The 13685-nt window shown below is 34.8% G+C and overlaps 1 protein-coding gene across 5 annotated transcripts in view; it reads right to left on the reverse strand.

Annotated features, from left to right (window-relative positions):
• TRPM7 (transient receptor potential cation channel subfamily M member 7) overlaps nt 1–13685 on the reverse strand; it is a 114070-nt gene that overhangs the window by 40223 nt on the left and 60162 nt on the right. For all 5 annotated transcript variants that reach the window (XM_006077783.4, XM_044925006.2, XM_006077782.4 and 2 more), the window contains 4 exons: nt 13220–13375; nt 13000–13143; nt 5126–5254; nt 3245–3523 (listed from right to left, as the gene is read on the reverse strand). In XM_006077783.4, the coding sequence (XP_006077845.1) occupies nt 3245–3523; nt 5126–5254; nt 13000–13143; nt 13220–13375 (708 nt within the window). The remainder of the gene's footprint in view (nt 1–3244; nt 3524–5125; nt 5255–12999; nt 13144–13219; nt 13376–13685) is intronic.

The following is a 13685-nucleotide window of genomic DNA, read 5'->3' on the forward strand; positions in this document are numbered from 1 at the left end:
AGAATCCTAATACACTCTCCAATGATTCAGTTTTTTTACTTATAAAATAGTTAAATAATATCTTAGTTGACCATTTAAGAGCACTACTAAGAGAATGTATGCATTCAATAAACAAAATCTTGGGATAAAAGATTTTAAAAGGCAAATAATTCATCAAAACATTATTCATGGCAGTTGCTATAATTTGAAATCCAAATATATATCTGTAATTAAAGAAAATGCCCAGATCAAAACCCAAACCTGAAATATCCTAAAATTATACAAGGTGTATTGGCTGATGATTCAGAGGTCTCAGGACTTCATACCTGTTCATGTAAAGCCTATTTGACAATCTTAATTCCCCTACTTTTCCTGGAAATACCACTACTTCATGAAATAATGCAAAATGATGAATAGTAAGTACTCCTTTAACGTAACAAATAGTAAACTAGTAATTTTTAACTGGGGAGAGCTGGATACACTCTCCTAGAGGGAAAAAGTATACTGTGAAAAAGCAAATATAATAATAAAACTATATTCAAAAACTGTAAAAATTTTGTTTTCATAATTTAAAGCAATGCAGGTAATCCTATATTGGATTACTTAGAAGGGTTACTTAGAAGATAAATTTAATCTAGAAAACCAATCTTCCAAGATTAAGGAAAAAGGTTTCAAAAATTCTAGGAACAGATTTTTATAAAGGGGTAAATATTTTAAAAGAAGTGAGAAAAAGCATAATATATAAGCCCATTTGTGAAATTTAACACAAATAAACACATGTATTCATATACATGTCTTTTTTCCCTATATATCTCTTGAAGAATGGAAAGGTTTACTTCAAACTGTTAACACTGAGTATCTCTGGAGGGTAGTCTGTCTGCTCTTGCTAAAATTTTGAATAGTAATTTTAGAACAAGGAAAGAAGTTACTTTCACAAAAGCAACAGAAGCATAACAAAGTTTGTCTTTTACACCACTAAAATCTGAAAGCTATTTATGGCAGGAGTAGGCCCAATACATTTTAGATTTTTTCAGTTCAATGCATAAAAATTGCACATTAAATCTGACATCTATATTTAAAAAACAGAATCTGCCAGGTGGTTAAGCCTATGAGAAAGAGCAAAATAGTGGGCATATTATATCAGGAAAAGATTAGACGTTCTGGTTATAATTTTAAAAATAGTCTGGATCAGTAAAGAGAGGAAGAAAGAGTTATCTAACGATATAAACCATGATGGTATTTGCTTAAAGGGACAAGATTAGTGTGGTGAGTTGGAGTTGCACATAATCCTTGTAAGACTTTTTCAGACTGACCCTCTGGTTAAAAATCATCATAACAAACAACCTGACTTACCTGCTTTCAACATCCACACACTGAAAAGTAACTCCAAAATGACAAGGAAAGACAGAAAAGTGTCACCATACTTCTTTTATGGTAAAGAAAAATCAAAATTTAGGAGGAAAAATCTTCAATGGTTTCCCTGTATTTTTCTTCTCTAAAGTCCTACTTTTCAACGTTCTATATACTCGAAGCTATGCCCTCTCTTCTATCCAATGTGCTAACAAACTGTACCTTATCATAAAAGAAGTTCCAGACAGGCTGCTCCTTCTTATTCCCATCTATCTCAAGCTTTCGAAGATTAGTTCACATTTCATTGCTTTATAAGAAAAACCTCTACAGACTTTTCTCTTTCCATGAAGCCCTATATCCCCTACTCATTAACTTAATCAATCAACCACATTGATAGTTTACTAATATCTCATATTTCCTAAAATCCCTTATGTAGGACAGGCTCCTCAAGCTAGATTATGTAACTGTTAAAAATAATGACAGGACTCATAAAGTCAAAAAAGAAAAATGTGATTTCACAAAGTTCAGGGACAATATCCCTAATACCTTTGCACTGTCTTGCATAGCAGTGAGAATATAATGAACATTAAAAACTACTTGTTGAATTTTTACTGTTTTTTAAATGCATAATCTGTTAAGGATATAAAAATCAGAGAAAAAAATCTTAAGAACCAACCTTTTAAAGTACAATTAATGTTCACTATTTTTACATTGTTTTTTTTACTATTTGAAATGGCTTTATCCATCCAAACAACAAATATTTAATAAGGAGAGTCTATGTGACAGGGACTGTGATAAGCACTATAGATAAAAAGGTGACCAACACCAAAGTTCCTACTCCAATGAATTTAGAGTCTAGAGGAGAATGTAAATAACCCAATAAAAATGTAGTTTAAAATAAAGTTAGACACAGATAAATATTCTGAAAGGAAGAACATGGGTGCCATAAAATTATACAGATAATAAACTTCATCCAGTTGAAAAAGACAAAAAATTCTTCCTGAAAAAAAATCATGTTAAGAGTCAAGATCTGAAGAATAAAACTAATTACTCAAAAAACCTAAGGATATGAGTGTAGATGAGTATGACCATTTTACACAGGAAAAAAAAAAAGAGCTATTCTTGGTTCTCTGGTAGGGGCTCTGTTAAAGAAAAATGACAAAGGCATGTGTGACTAGAGCACAGGAAAGAGGTCAAAAATGGTAAGGGTAAGTAAGGTTCAGAAAGAAAGCAAGGAGATGTTACTACTGGTGGAAACTAAGTAAAGAGTACAGAGAATTGCTCTTATTTCTTACAACTGCATGTAAATCTGTAATTATTTCAAAATTTAAAGGGAGGAAAGGAAGGGAGAGAGATAGGAAGGAAAGGAAGGAAACCAATAGTCAAACTGGGCAGGGCTTATGCGTTTCATTAAGTACACTGATTCTAGGAGTAATGGAAAACCATCAAAAAAACATTTTTTTAAGAATGAGAAGTAACATGTTCAGATTGGCATTTTGAAATATTACTCTAGCTATTATATAGATTGAAGACTGGCCAGACTGCTTATGAGTAAACAGATTACTAGACTATTGCTGCTACCAGATGATGACAGATTGGATTAGTGTGGTGGCAGTAAAGATGAAAAGAAATTCAGAGATTAGACCTGGCAAATGTCTATTTTTTTCAAACAGTCCTAACATTTAAAAGTAGCAAAGTATTTCAAGATAAAACAAATAAGATTTCGTAACCTTATCCTGTTAAACAGTTTCTTCAAAAGTTAACATCCTAAGAAATGGTTTATTTTGAATATGAGGCAAATAAACATGAACTATCTATTCTCTGATTCAAGTAAAATTGTATCAGTAACATTTTTATGATTCTAAGAAAAAATACCAATAAACCCACAAGTATTATCCGACACCTCTCAACTTACCATTTTTCCAATCATCATTACATAAGGTCCTGCCTGTTGATTTACAGCTAGAAAATCTAGCAAACGCACATACCAAAATATTATGTTAAGACAGTAAATTAATCTTCCAGCCACAAAAACATGATTATCATATGCATTCTCAAAGTTCCATTTTGCTCCAAATCTTAGTCCAAATCCAATGAAGAAAGAAATTATGGCAATTGTATCACTGATATTGAAGTAATCACTAAACCACACTTTAATCTTCTGGCTTATTTTTCCAGCTTCAGACATAAAAATCTAAAGGTTAAAAAATAATAATAATCAATTTCTTCCTATTAAAACAGAATTCAGTTATAACAGTACAATAAAATTTTATTTATCTTTTAATATTTCAAAGTATTTTTGACTGTCTTAGTATTTGATCACCAAAACAATTCAGTAAGGTATCAGAGACACAGTTCTTATCCTCATTTTCTGTGTGTGGGGGGGAAAAAGACCCACAAATAAATAACCTGTTCAACCAAGATCATCCAATTAAGACACTGTAAATTCTGGATTAAAACAAAGATCCCTAGGCTTGGAATGTGAGATACTTCTGAAAAGTTGTTTTATTTTTCACTGAAACAACACCAGGACATTCAAGTAGGATCTTCTAAAAGTGCCTTATTTGCAGAAAGTAAACAACTCAATGGTTTAAATTGCTATACTTAGCTCTTTTCTTTAATATAAAATTTAAAAAAAATTTTATGTGGGAAATGGTAATACATTTACAGCTTCAAAATCATAGTGAATCATAAATATTGAAAAGTCTCCCATTCTTCTCCACTAGTCAACTGATTCCCCTTCCCACTAGAGGCAACCACTTTTATTATTATCTAATGAATTCTTGCAGAGCTGTTTTATGAATATACATTTAAAAGAATTGTTTGCAACTTGCTTTTACCATTTAACAACTTAATTTCTTTAAACATATTAGTGAAACAATAGATTTCATAAATATAGTGGCCATGGCACTCAAAGGAATTTAAAATGCATAGTAAGTTATTTAGTAAGATAAAGTCCTACAATACTTAAGTGGGAGAGAAGTACAATGCCTTCTATTTTTGCAATTTCATGTATTCTCTAAATGTAAAGCCCAGAGACATGAAATAATTCTGATGTATTTAAATAAGTATGTTATAGAACAACATATATGTAGGTATCATTTTAAACAGAAAATTGTAAAAAGATTTTTAAAACTTTTTTTCCCCTGAAGTCAGGGTATTAGAAAATTTACAATTTTACATTGAAAACTCTGATAGACACAGGGATCTAAATCTAAATGACAATTCAATGGGCAATAGAGTACACTTTGCTCAGTCACTCAGACTGACTCTTTGTGACTCCATGGGCTGTGTAGCCCACCAGTCTCCTCTGTCCATGGAATTTTCCAGGCAAGAATACTCGAGTAGGCTACCATTTCCTACTCCAGGGAATCTTCCCAACTCCACACTGGCAGGAGAATTCTTTACCACTAAGCCACCTGGGAAGTCCACAAGATACTTTAGAGGAGTGTACAATAAGAAACTACTTATAATTTACCTAACTGATTAGCTAGTATATTTAAAATTCTTTGAGAGTGGCAAAGATCATAAATATGAATGTTGAGGAAATAAAAATCTAATCTACTTTTTGAGACAATCACTATCTTTGTAATTAGGACAAAGTTAACAACACACTAATCTCTATTCTTTGGTCATCACTTTTAGAATAGCAAAACCAAACATTCTACACTTTAATAATATCATCACCTACTGAAATTATGAATAACACCTACACATACCCATACACATAACCGAAACAAACAAAACACCCTCTAATTACAAACTAAGTTACTGGTAGGAAAAACTAAAGACATACCTCACGGACTTTCTCAATAGCATAGGTAAAAATATAAGCAATAACAATCCATTCTTGAACTGAAGGTAATCGTTCCATTTGTACAAGAACCACAAATGTATAAAGCATCAGAAATCCTAAGTATGCCAACTAGTAAAAAACAAAACAAAAAAACAAGATATGAATAAAATTGATTATAAAATGTAATTTACTATGAAAATTTCTATACACACAAAAAGAAACTAAACTAGTCCCTGTGAAGTATCTCCCAGCTTTAATCATCAGAAAAGTTTCAGAGGTAACTCCTTTTCCATTTATCAACCAGTCATTTATAAATGGCCCCCAAGGTATAAATGTATTATTCTAGATTTTAGTTAACTTTTTAGTACTTCCCACAGGAAGAATTTTATAATACCAGCTTTATGTTCTCAGTATAGTCCACATAATTTCACTTATACCTAAAGTACCATAACATTTTAAACTTACTATAGAATTTCATCACCATCATTCAGAAATGCATACTACCTAGCTCCTCCTTCTTCCAACCAAGTAGTACTCCTAAGAAAGACAACTGGTATTTTCTTAGCTCCTGGTCACTGAGGCTGAATCCCAAGAAATGGAAACAAAAATGAAAAACATTCTTCCTAGGTAAAAGAACATCCCACCTTTCAGACTCTTAACAAGAAAAATTATAAGGAGATAATAAGGAACAATGTAAAATAACTTCTGAAGAATCAATTCATTTCAGAGAAAAACCCAAATTCTTTGACCCCTGAACAACCGTAGCTCATCACTTTCCTTGCCTCTACAAGTCTTAAAATAAGTCATATCTTTGATTTAAGCTATGGCAGGGAAGGGAAGTAAAATGCAATAAGAAAGAAAAAAAGAAATTCCTATAGTCCCATGAATTGCCCACTTTTAGTCATTCATACAAATGCAAACATATGAAACCTATGTTATTTCCATTAGTGGAGAAAGAATTAGGGGATTATATTAGATAATCCAGATTTGTAATTTTAATACCAGAACAAGATCAAGCAAGAAAATTTTCATACTGAGAAGGAAATGTACAGAATTATTCTTAGATTAATGGGCCTGTGTGTGGGTGAGAAAGCAATGATCAAAGAAACAAATTCTCAAATGTTCATCTCAGCATAAAACCATTTGCCTACTTTGGCAACTCAAGAAAAGCCTGACAACGATGAAAATGAAACACAACAAACATGACAACAAAATTAAAAACAACTGAAAATTTTTCTTGGTAAGAGGAGTAAAAACTTAGTCACTCAGCCCCTGGATAAAAGTAACCAATCTCATGTTTCTCAGATAGAATCCATTAATCTATTGACATGTATGCTCTTTAAGCTGGTAGTAAAATCTGTCTTTCCACTGGCAAGGAAAAAACCAATTATGTGACAGATAACCAAACGTGTACTACAGTTAAAGAAATAAGCTATTATACCACTGAAAAATAAAACTGTATGAATGATCTAGATTACTTGTATCACCATCAACTAACACTGTAAAAAGGTTTACTTCTAAAATTATAATATTATCTACAAAGTCCCAAAGCACAAGGAAATTATATTTGTGTATCATAAGTTCTCAACTGGAAAATGGCTTTCCAGTGATCTAAGTTGTATCAAGATTAGTATGGACTCTAAATCAAAAGTACCCTTAAAGCCTATCCTTTAAAACATTTTGTTGGCTCCAAGGAGACCTGGGCTCCATTCTGGGTGGTAGGGGCAGGGCTGCTCCACTCTCAGTCACTCGGTGGTGGGGGGCCCTCCTTGGAGGGAACAGCTGGGAGTAGAATGCACTGCCTCACCCCAAGGCAGGTAGGAGTCCTGGAGAAGGTGCCCCCAACTGAGTAGAGTGGTATCCACTGCAGCCACATTCCCAGCCAAACAGTACCTAAACAGGAGAATCTGGAGCAGAGAAAGGTTTATTGCAGGGCCATGCTTGGTTCATACCCCCCTAAAACCCAAACTCCTGAATCTCTCCTGAGACAAAGGACACTCGGAGAGGCTGGCCCTTTCAGCATTTCAAAGTCAGCTTTGACAGCCTGGCTTGTGGGTGTGACAGGAGCCAGAGAGGGAGAAGTGCACACCCCTGGGAAGGTGTGCTCTAAGATGCTGGTGTGATTCTTCACCATGATACCGACGAGAACACAGCACACAGCAGCAGGAAGAAGAGGAGGAAATGGCAGCCTCTCAGGGACTGCGGATGTTTAGGATGTGGCCACTGATTTCTCTCAAGAGGAGTGGCAATGCCTTGAGTTTGATCACTGGGAATTACACAGGAATGTGATGTTAGAGAACTACTGGGACCTGGTCTCCTTGGGTCTTACTGTCAGCCAGACATGTGGTCACTTTTTGTGCACAAAATAAGGATCTCTAGGATGTGAAGAGAATAGAGACAACAGCCCACATACCAAGCTTTGTCTTATGATGACACCCAGGTTCTGATGACCAAAAAAGTAGGCGTGGAAGATTTGTTTCAAAAAAATGCTGCTGGGAAAACATGAAAGCTGTCACCTTGTAAATTTAAACTGCAATAAATTGTGTAAGAGCTTAAGCAAGAGCTCTGTTATTCAATAACTACAACAGCATTTATAATGGAATGACAAGCAATCCTTGCAATAAATCAGACAATAACTTTGACCAAGACTCAAATCTTATGAATCAGGGCACTGAGTTTTCAGAAAACCATTCTAAAAGTAATAAATATAAAAATGTCTTTTATCAAAGCTCAATATTACTACATATAAGAGGATTCATATGGAGAGAAGACTTACAAATGTAGTGAATGTGATAAAGATTTTAATCAATCGTTCATACTACAGAGGAACATTACAAGTGTAATAAATCTGGGAAAGTCTTTAAAAAAAATCTAAGTAGACATAGGAAAATTCACACTAGAGGAAAACTTTATAAATGTAAAGAATGTGGTAAAGCCCTTATATGGTGCTCAAAACTTACCAGACATCAGATAATTCACACTGGGGAGAAACCATACACATGTAAAGAATTTCGCAAAGCCTCTACACAGTGCTCAAATCTTAAGCATCATCAAATAATTCATATTGCAGAGAAGCTTTATGAAAGTACAGAATGTTGCAGAGTCTTTGATCAGCATCCATATCTTCAGTTCAGTTCAGTCGCTCAGTCGTGTCCGACTCTTTGCGACCCCATGAATCGCAGCACGCCAGGCCTCCCTGTCCATCACCAACTCCCGGAGTTCACTCAGACTCACGTCCATCGAGTCAGTTATGCCATCCAGCCATCTCATCCTCTGGCGTCCCCTTCTCCTCCTGCCCCCAATCCCTCCCAGCATCAGAGTCTTTTCCAATGAGTCAACACTTCACATGACGTGGCCAAAGTACTGGAGTTTCAGCTTTAGCATCATTCCTTCCAAAGAAATCCCAGGGCTGATCTCCTTCAGAATGGACTGGTTGGATCTCTTTGCAGTCCAAGGGACTCTCAAGAGTCTTCTCCAACACCACAGTTCAAAAGCATCAATTCTTCAGCGCTCAGCATTCTTCACAGTCCAACTCTCACATCCATACATGACCACGGGAAAAACCATAGCCTTGACTAGACGGACCTTTGTTGGCAAAGTAATGTCTCTGCTTTTGAATATGCTATCTAGGTTGGGAATATGCTATCTAACTTTGCTTCCAAGGAGTAAGCGTCTTTTAATTTCATGGCTGTGGTCACCATCTGCAGTGATTTTGGAGCCCCCAAAAATAAAGTCTGACACTGTTTCTACTGTTTCCCCATCTATTTCCCATGAAGTGATGGGACCGGATGTCATGATCTTAGTTTTCTGAATGTTGAGCTTTAAGCCAACTTTTTCACTCTCCTCTTTCACTTTCATCAAGAGGCTTTTGAATTCCTCTTCACTTTCTGCCATAAGGGTGGTGTCTCATCTGCATATCTGAGGTCATTGATATTTCTCCCGGCAATCTTGATTCCAGCTTGTCTTTCTGCCAGTCCAGTGTTTCTCATGATGTACTACTCTGCATGTAAGTTAAAAATGCAGGGTGACAATATACAGCCTCGACGTACTCCTTTTCCTATTTGGAACCAGTCTGTTGTTCCATGTCCAGTTCTAACTGTTGCTTCCTGACCTGCATATAGGTTTCTTAAGAGGCAGATCAGGTGGTCTGGTATTCCCATCTCTTTCAGAATTTTCCACAGTTTATTGTGATCCACACAGTCAAAGGCTTTAGCATAGTCAATAAAGCAGAAATAGACGTTTTTCTGGAACTCTCTTGCTTTTTTCATGATCCAGCAGATGCTGGCAATTTGATCTCTGGTTCCTCTGCCATTTCTAAAACCAGCTTGAACATCAGGAAGTTCACAGTTCACGTACTGCTGAAGCCTGGTTTGGAGAAATTTTGAGCATTACTTTACTAGCATGTGAGATGAGTCCAATTGTGCGGTAGTTTGAGCATCCTTTGGCACTGCCTTTCTTTGGGATTGGAATGAAAACTGACCTTTTCCAGTCCTGTGGCCACTGCTGAGTTTTCCAAATTTGCTGGCATACTGAGTGCGGCACTTTCACAGCATCATCTTTCAGGATTTGGAATAGCTCAACTGGAATTCTATCACCTCCACTAGCTTTGTTTGTAGTGATGCTTTCTAAGGCCCACTTGACTTCACATTCTAGGATGTCTGGCTCTAGGTCAGTGATCACACCATCGTGATTACCTGGATCATGAAGATCTTTTTTGTACAGTTCTTCTGTGTATTCTTGCCATCTCTTCTTAATATCTTCTGCTTCTGTTAGGTCCATACCATTTCTGTCCTTTATCAAGCCCATCTTTGCATGAAATGTTCCCTTGGTATCTCTAATTTTCTTGAAGAGATCTCTAGTCTTTCCCATTCTGTTGTTTTCCTCTATTTCTTTGCATTGATTGTTGAGGAAGGCTTTCTTATTTCTTCTTGCTTTTCTTTGGAACTCTGCATTTAGATGCTTGTATCTTTCCTTTTGTCCTTTGCTTTTTGCTTCTCTTCCTTTCACAGCTATTTTAAGGCCTCCCCAGACAGCCATTTTGCTTTTTTGCATTTCTTTTCCATGGGGATGGTCTTGATCCCTGTCTCCTGTACAATGTCACGAACCTCACTCCATAGTTCATCAGGCACTCTATCTATCAGATCTAGGCCCTTAAATCTATTTCTCACTTCCATCGTATAATCATAAAAAATCAAATCTAAATAATCATAAGGGATTTGACTTAGGTCATACCTGAATGGTCTAGTGGTTTTCCCTACTCGATGCTGTAAAGAGCAATAATGCATAGGAACCCGGAATGTCAGGTCCATGATTCAAGGCAAATTGGAAGTGGTCAAGCAAGAGATGACAAGAATGAATGTTGACATTCGAGGAATCAGCAAACTAAAATGGACTGGAATGGGTGAATTTAACTCAGATGACCATTATATCTACTACTGTGGGCAGGAATCCCTCAGAGGAAATGGAGTAGCCATCATGGTCAACAAAAGAGTCCGAAATGCAGTACTTGGATGCAATCTAAAAAACGACAGAATGATCTCTGTTCGTTTCCAAGGCAAACCATTCATTATCACAGTAATCCAAGTCTATGCCCCAACCAGTAATGCTGAAGAAGCTGAAGTTGAACGGTTCTATGAAGACCTACAAGACCTTTTAGAACTAACACCCAAAAAAGATGTCCTTTTCTTTATAGGAGACTGGAATGCAAAAGTAGGAAGTCAAGAAACACCTGGAGTAACAGGCAATTGTGGCCTTGGAATACGGAATGAAGCAGGGCAAAGACTAATAGAGTTTTGCCAAGAAAATGCACTGGTCATAGCAAACACCCTCTTCCAATAACACAAGAGAAGACTCTACACATGGACATCACCAGATGGTCAACATCAAAATCAGATTGATTATATTCTTTGCAGCCAAAGATGGAGAAGCTCTATACAGTCAACAAAAACAAGACCAGGAGCTGACTGTGGCTCAGATCATGAACTCCTTATTACCAAATTCAGACTTAAATCCATATCTTACTCAGCATCAAAGAATTCATACTGGAAGAAACCTCACCAATGTATAGAATGTCACAAAGCCTTTAACTGGCTCACAAAGAATAACAAAATTCATAGAAAAGTAGGAAAAAAAACATAGTAGGAAAAAACTGTACAAATGCAGAGAATGTGACAAAGACTTTAATCAAAGCTGTTACCTCACTCAAAATCGTAGAAACCCTACAAACATAGTAAGTGGTGAAAGACATTAGTCCCAAGTATATACTTCAGAAAATAGCCAAAGAGTTCATAGTGGAAAGAAACTTGAAAGATGAAAAAAATGTAAAAGCACTCAATCAAAAATCAAATCTAAATAAATATCAGCAAACACAGTAGAAAGCATTAAAATCAATAACTTTTCAGCACTACTCTGGAAATATTTTCTATTATTTAGAAAATAATCTAAAGTTGAAGCACCTGTAAAACTTATTTGTTGTACTGATCACAGATATTGATCCAATTTATTGTTGGTATTGATGTTGAGCCAGGTATAACTATTATCAGTATCTTTGTTATACTAGTATTATTTGAGGTTATTTGAAAGTAATATAACTCCCAAATTACATGATATGCCTTTCTTTCTAGTGTGAATGTAAATTCATGTGTTTGACTATTGATGCCTCAGAGATAAAAGAAGTTCTATATTAGGGGGCAATCATTTATTTTCACTACTCCATGTATGTTTAAAGACTATAAGGTAAAATGTATAATGAAAATCTAAATGGAGATGACATGTGTTGTTTATTTAAATCATTCTTATGATGACTATTAGTTAAGTGCTCAGGGACTTACTCTTTGTACTAAAGAAAGAGAATCACTCTAAATTTAAGTAGCTGTGTCCATTTGCTTTTAAGGATAAAAAGATGGTAGTTCATTAAAATCCTGATAAACATTCACTAAATCAACAGAAGTCAAGAATATTAGTTGGCATGTTTGAAACAATACATCTTCATCAAAAACTAAGAAAAATATAGGTAACCCTTCCATAAGAAGTTATAAAATTACTGTATACCCACGTTTATCAAATAACTAGCCTTTTTTCTATAAACCATAAAAATCACAATTCTCACATCAGTCTATTAGAAGAATTCTTCTGAATTTCTATAATCTATATTTTGATAAGAGGATCATAGGTGAATAAAGGTTTGCTGAGACCATGTGTGAATTTAATATGTATTAATAAAACAATGATTTTTAATGTGGTTAAAAAAAATCAATTTTGCTCATACTATTTGAACCATACCACGTTACTAATTCAAAAAGATACATACACCCCATACACCCCATGTTCACAGCAGCATATTTACAACTGCAAAGATATAGTATCAACCTAAGTGTCCATCAACAGATGAATGGTCAAAGATGTAGTAAATATTTACAATGGAATACTATTCAGCCGTAAAAAAGAATGAAAATTTTGCCATCTGCAGCAACATGGATGGACTTAGTATTATTTTAAATGAAATAAGTCAGACACAGAAAAACAAAAATTGCATGATATTACTTATATGTGGGATCCAAAAAATACAACAAACCAGTGAATGTAACAATAAAGCAGCAGACTCACAGCTGTAGAGAACAAACTAGTGGTTACCAGTGGGCAGAGAGAAAAGGGAGGAGGGGCAACATAAAGGTAGGAGACCAAGAGATACAAACTATTAGGTATGAGATAAGCTACAAAAAATGAAATATGCTACAAGCATATACTGTACAACATGGGACATACAGCCAGTATTTTATAACTATAAATGGATCATATTGTGAATTGCTATATTATACATTTATAATTTATATATTACTGTATATCAATTATACTTCAATAAAAAGAAACCATACCGTGTTAAACCAGAATTTTACAATTGGTGCATGATAAAAGGCATAAAACTTTCGTGTGATTGGAAGCTTTTTTGATTTTATTTGTATCTCCATTTCATTCTTCCCTTCATTCTTGTCCAATAGTCTTACTTCTTTAAATACTTCCTAAAATAAAAATAACATTATGGTACATTTTCTCACAATAAATTTACATTTACTTTAAATTTTTTTCCCTCCTTACCATGGGAATCTCTTCTGCTATGTTTTGAAAGTTGTTTTCACTATCTTCCATTGTCATTTGATGAGCATCTTGAGATTGTGGAATATGAGACATTTCAGCCTTAGTTTTATATTCTAACATTAATATGGCAGGTGGAACTAAAATGCTTAGTATGACCTAAAAATTTTAGAAACAGATAAGTTCACATTTTAAAACTAATGACTTTCAAGATATAATAAAAGCAATAAAAAGGTATAAAAATCCTGGTTATTAGTTAGCCATTTTGCCCCTGGTAGTATAGGGGAAAAAAAAAACCTTCACTTTTCACTTATATATAAAGAGGCCCAAGTTGAACTGCTTTAAGCAATAACAGAACATTTTAGTATTAGAAGGGTATAGAAAAAAATTAATAATTAATATAGACTTGTCCCATTAAAGAATCAGATTACAATTTGTTCAGAGAATACATTTTTGTTATAAATAAAAT

The sequence above is a fragment of the Bubalus bubalis genome, chromosome 11, assembly GCF_019923935.1.
Source record: "Bubalus bubalis isolate 160015118507 breed Murrah chromosome 11, NDDB_SH_1, whole genome shotgun sequence".
Classification (NCBI taxonomy): Eukaryota; Metazoa; Chordata; class Mammalia; order Artiodactyla; family Bovidae; genus Bubalus; species Bubalus bubalis.